Source organism: Microtus ochrogaster, linkage group LG1, assembly GCF_000317375.1.
Source record: "Microtus ochrogaster isolate Prairie Vole_2 linkage group LG1, MicOch1.0, whole genome shotgun sequence".
NCBI lineage: Eukaryota > Metazoa > Chordata > Mammalia > Rodentia > Cricetidae > Microtus > Microtus ochrogaster.
Genome location: NC_022027.1, coordinates 2,480,507 through 2,485,933, shown reverse-complemented (window position 1 = coordinate 2,485,933; position 5,427 = coordinate 2,480,507). Strand labels below are relative to the sequence as shown.

At 62.6% G+C, this 5,427-nt stretch overlaps 1 protein-coding gene across 1 annotated transcript in view; it reads left to right on the top strand.

Moving 5' to 3' along the window:
• Cactin (cactin, spliceosome C complex subunit) overlaps nucleotides 1–4,378 on the top strand; it is a 5,918-nt gene extending 1,540 nt beyond the window's left edge. Inside the window, exons 2-9 of the mRNA XM_005358992.2 lie at nucleotides 293–737; nucleotides 1,239–1,480; nucleotides 1,820–1,982; nucleotides 2,098–2,212; nucleotides 2,474–2,666; nucleotides 3,039–3,158; nucleotides 3,256–3,533; nucleotides 3,621–4,378. Coding sequence (XP_005359049.1) covers nucleotides 293–737; nucleotides 1,239–1,480; nucleotides 1,820–1,982; nucleotides 2,098–2,212; nucleotides 2,474–2,666; nucleotides 3,039–3,158; nucleotides 3,256–3,533; nucleotides 3,621–4,111 — 2,047 coding nt within the window. The 3' untranslated portion in view covers nucleotides 4,112–4,378. The remainder of the gene's footprint in view (nucleotides 1–292; nucleotides 738–1,238; nucleotides 1,481–1,819; nucleotides 1,983–2,097; nucleotides 2,213–2,473; nucleotides 2,667–3,038; nucleotides 3,159–3,255; nucleotides 3,534–3,620) is intronic.
• Nucleotides 4,379–5,427: the final 1,049 nt, after the last annotated feature.

Sequence of the window (5,427 nt, the reverse complement as noted above, 5' to 3'; positions counted from 1 at the left end):
GCCATGAGACTTGTGCGGCTGTGCCGTGGGCTGTGCCGGCCATGAGACTTGTGCGGCTGTGCCGTGGGCTGTGCCGGCTGTGAGACTTGTGTGGCTGTGCTGTAGGCTGTGCCGGCCGTGAAACTTGTGCGGCTGTACCATGCAGGGCAGCCTGGTTTGTGTGGTCAGAGTGATTTGCCGGTTGGGAGACTACAAGGGCATGTATCTCAAGGTGTCATTGTGACCTCGACACCAACAATGGTGCCCCAGCTGCAGCTGGCGTGGAGTATACCTTGTTGTGTCCTCTCTGTAGGTCAGATTCGGAAGAAGACCGGCGGCAGAGGTCTGGGAGGCGAAGCCGGAGCCCTCGTCCGCCCCGATGGCACTCACAGGACCTGTCCTCACAGTCTGACTCGGGTGAGGAGCGGGCACGGGGCTCGCGGTCCCCGGGGTCATCGGCAGCTAGCTTGGAATCTCGGAAGCGCTCTCAGAGCCCTGGGACGGCTGCCCTGGCCCTGAGCCAGCAGCAGAGCCTGCAGGAACGGCTGCGGCTGCGTGAGGAGCGGAAGCAGCAGGAAGAGCTGCTCAAGGCCTTTGAGACCCCAGAGGAGAAGCGTGCACGGCGATTAGCCAAGAAGGAAGCTAAGGAGCGCAAGAAGCGGGAGAAGATGGGCTGGGGTGAGGAGTACATGGGCTACACCAACACCGACAACCCCTTTGGAGACAACAATCTGCTTGGCACCTTCATCTGGAACAAGGTGGGTGCTGCAGGCTCAGCAGCCAGGGGCTGTGATGTCCAGAGAGGGACCCTTCCTGCCCACGGCCTTTGCACTGCTCTCCCTCCAGCCTGGCTCCTGGAGCCTTAGCCCCCACAGTGTGCCCCCCAGTACATTGGCTCGTTGCCTGCCGTGCACCCAAGCAGGCTCCAGGCTTAGCTGTGCTGCCAGCTGCTGTCTCTGAGCCCTGGGGACACCCTGCAGGGTACCAAGACGTCCTTATACACTTTGAAAGCGTCGGAAAGCACAAGGTTAGGGCACAACTCTTAGGTGACACGCGGGGCTCCTGGGGCTGTCTGGGAGAAGGGCCGACCCCAGGAGCCCTCCTACCATGGACCATGGGGATCTAGGGCAGCTTTGGTCTCAGTCCTGAGGCCCCGCCCATTCCAGCCTGTGAGCACCCACGGCCACCTCTGGGCACTCTGCTGTCCTCCCTCCAGCACAGTAGACGTGAGGACTGAGTGGGTGTGGCTGCTTCCACAGGCTCTGGAGAAGAAGGGCATCAGCCACCTGGAGGAGAAAGAGCTGAAGGAACGCAACAAGAGGATCCAGGAGGACAACCGGCTGGAGCTGCAGAAGGTGAAGCAGCTGCGGCTGGAACGCGAGCGTGAGAAGGCCATGCGGGAGCAGGAGCTGGAGCTGCTGCAGCGGGAGAAGGAGGCGGAGCACTTCAAGACCTGGGAGGAGCAGGAGGACAGCTTCCACTTGCGGCAGGCCAAGCTGCGGTGCGCCCTCGCCGGCTTCTGTTGCAGACCCTGCCCCTTTTCCCGTCTCTGCGGGGTGGGACGTGCGGACTCCCGAGACAGACCCTCTGCAGTCTGTTAAGACCGTGGTGGGGGGTGGGCTCCAGGGGGCTCACGAGGGCTCACGTGAGGAGTCTGAGCACAGACCTGGTTAACTGTGTTGGGGACCCAACTCAGTCCCGCCATCCTGGTTCACCTGTTAGCCTGAGGCTGCTTGGCTGGGACCCAGAGTCAACTCTTCCCAGGTCCCAAGAGGATGCCCTAGGGTCATCTTCCATCATACTGCTGGCCCTGACCCTGCCACCCTATTCTCTCCTGCAGTTCCAAGATCCGCATCCGAGATGGGCGAGCTAAGCCCATCGACCTGCTGGCCAAATACATCAGCGCAGAGGACGACGACCTGGCCGTGGAGATGCATGAGCCCTACACCTTCCTCAATGGCCTCACGGTGGCGGACATGGAGGACCTGCTGGAGGACATCCAGGTGCCGCCCCTGCCTGCTTCTGCAGCTGTGCCTGCCTCTGCCTACCTCTGATGCCCCACCCCCATGGCGCCTTGCTCCTCCTCTGATGCTCCTCCCTCACGGCCCCACCCCACAGGTGTACATGGAGCTGGAGCAGGGTAAGAACGTGGACTTTTGGCGGGACATGACAACCATCACGGAAGATGAGATCGCCAAGCTCCGCAAGCTGGAGGCCTCGGGCAAGGGCCCAGGTGAGCAGCTTGAGACATCTTCCCAGCTGCTCCGAGACCTCCCTGCTAGGGCCCGTGCTTGCTGCTGTCCCAGGGCGGCTGAGATCTAAACAGGGTACACTGCTTCACGGAAGCTGTGCTTCCAGCCGCCCCTCTCCTAGGCAGGCCACCTTCAGGAGGGTGGCAGGCCCATCATCCCCATCCCCGACTGGGGTGGAATGCAGCACCCAGCAGGTCGGGCAGGAGGAACTCAGGCCCACTCTGAACAGCCCCGTCCTGCAGGTGAGCGCCGGGAGGGGGTCAATGCCTCAGTCAGCTCCGATGTGCAGTCGGTGTTCAAGGGGAAGACATACAACCAGCTGCAGGTCATCTTCCAGGGCATCGAGGGCAAGATCCGCGCAGGTGGCCCCAACCTGGACATGGGCTACTGGGAGAGCCTGCTGCAGCAGCTGCGAGCACACATGGCCAGGGCCAGGTGAGCCTCTGTCCCTGCTGGCCTCAACACCCTTCAGAGCCACCAGACCAGGGCCAGTTCCACTAGAGTCGTGAGAGTCTTGAGAAACTGGGCCGTCTGTCCTGTCCGTTGTCCCGCCTGCTCCCTCAGTCTGCCCCTGTCTGGCTTGAGAACTGCATATCCGTTGCGGCATGCCTGGCAGCATGGTTTAAACACAGTGGCTGCTGGCTTGCTTTGCTTACTCCAGATGTCCCCAGTCTGAGCAGGCCAGGTCCCCCAGCGCCCCCTGCCTGACAGTTTGGCTAACAGTTGTCCTGAGGCTTGGACTTGGGGCCACACAGGGAATGTGCCCTGCCTGGGGACTGGGACGGTGACCACCCGCCTGTCCCACAGGCTCCGTGAGCGCCACCAGGATGTTCTGCGGCAAAAGCTGTTCAAGCTGAAGCAGGAGCAGGGGGTGGAGAGCGAACCGCTGTTCCCCATCCTCAAGACTGAGCCCACGGCCACCCACAGGTGAGGGAGGGGCCCGCAGGAGGGGGACAGGGACGGGGCGTGGGCCCTACTCCCACATCACATCTGGGTCTCACCCCTCCTCCACTGCCCCATGCAGCCCTGAAGCTGAGGAGCCGGCTCCCAGCCCCGGACCCTCAGCGGACCCTGCAGAAGCCGAGGGAACTTCAGCAGACACGGAGGCGGAGGTGGATGCGGATGGCGAGGCGGTGCTGATGGAGGAGGACCTGATCCAGCAGAGCCTGGCAGACTATGACGCCGGCCGTTACAGCCCACGGCTGCTTACGCCGCACGAGCTGCCGCTGGACGCGCATGTGCTAGAGCCGCACGAGGACCTGCAGCGCCTGCAGCTGTCCCGCCAGCAGCTCCAGGCCACAGGTGGGGCGAGGCAACCTGGGGAGGGGCAGCCTGAAGGGGGCCGGTGGGGGCCAGGAGCCCTGCGACTGACCCCTCCACCCCCCACAGGCGATGCGAGCGAGAGCGCTGAGGACATCTTCTTCAGGCGTGCGCGGGAGGGCATGGGGCAGGACGAGGCGCAGTTCAGCGTGGAGATGCCGCTAAGTGGGCGCGCCTACCTGTGGGCCGACAAGTACCGGCCGCGCAAGCCTCGCTTCTTCAACCGCGTGCACACGGGCTTCGAGTGGAACAAGTACAACCAGACGCACTACGACTTCGACAACCCTCCGCCCAAGATCGTGCAGGGCTACAAGTTCAACATCTTCTACCCCGACCTCATCCGCAAGCGTGCTACGCCGGAGTACTTCCTGGAGGCCTGTGCGGACAACCGCGACTTCGCCATCCTGCGCTTTCACGCCGGGCCGCCCTACGAGGACATCGCCTTCAAGATTGTCAGCCGTGAGTGGGAGTACTCGCACCGCCACGGCTTCCGCTGCCAGTTCGCCAATGGCATCTTCCAGCTGTGGTTCCACTTCAAGCGGTACCGCTACCGCAGGTGACATCCGCGGGGCAGGGCCGGCCCCAGACACCTCCCAGGGGACAGTGACAGGGACGCCTTCCTCTGCATCTTCTGGGCGCCAGTCCCTGCCATTCTGCTGGCCCTGGCCCCCCCAGATCCCAGCCCATCTGGAACAGATTGTGACTGTTTATCTGACAGGACTGCTTTAGGTGGGAAGGATGTCTTGTTTCTGTTTCCACGGACTTGTTCTACCCGCGGCACCCCATGTGGTTTTGATACGTTTAATAGAAAGCTTATTCTAGAATGGCTTCGTGTCTGAGTCACAGCTCTGAGGCCATTGAGTAGACACCACACCCAAGTGTCTCTGGGAGGGTCAGTTCTCAGTCTGTTCCGCCCACCTGAGCCCAAGACCACCCCTTCTGGGAACGTGGTGCTGGCATCGCCCCCAGGTCCTGGTTTGCATCCAGTAGAGGCCAAGGACGCCTTACTGCATCCCAGATGTGCTACCAAGCATTGCCCAGCCCAGGTCCAGGGGCCTCCGGCAGGGGCCTGAGAATGTAGCAGGACCCAGACCTGTCCAAACCAGCCATCCTCATGATAACACTCAGTGCCCCCACGGAGCCTGTGGCAGCCAGGGCTCCGGGTCCTCCAGGGAGGCAGGCCGGGGCATCTGAGCTCAGGAGTTACTTGGATGCATGCATGGTGCACTGCATGCTGGGCCCAGTTTCTCTATGTGGACCAGAGGGGGTCCGTTCCTTCTGCTACCTGCACCATGAGATCTCTGGTCTGCTGGTTCTTGTGTGCACAGCCCCAGCAGGGTTCCAGCCTTGGGAGACAGGGATGTAAGGGGACCCTGGGGTGCCCTGCAGTGTAGAAGACACTTGGCAGGAGGTCCCGCCCACGGCACTGGATCCGTGGGGGCACCGGGCCTGGCAAGGATCAGACTGACCCCACGGGTGCCCTGGTGTCCCGGAAGCTGTGTCCAGCTCCTGCTCCAGCCTCTTCCTTCCTTTGACTGCATCCAGAGCTAAGAATAGGCACCCCCAGCCCGGCCCGGCCTCGGAGGAAGCCACAGCCACAGGGGGTGCATCCTGAGCCCCCAGCTGCAGCGAGCCTTGAGCGTGCCTGTGTGCCAGGAGCCATGTGTGGCCTCCGCACACTTCCTCTCTGCCTCATTTTCCACACGCACGCTGTGCGCTGTGCCCTCCATACTGTGGGGAGATGACACAAACACAGCTGAGTATCCAGAGGAAGAAAGGACGTCAGCCCTCCTCGTCAGTCCCACACCCCTCTCCCCTGCCCCATTCCTGTCCCCATTGGGACAGCTCCACAAGGCTCCACTCCCACCAAACATTC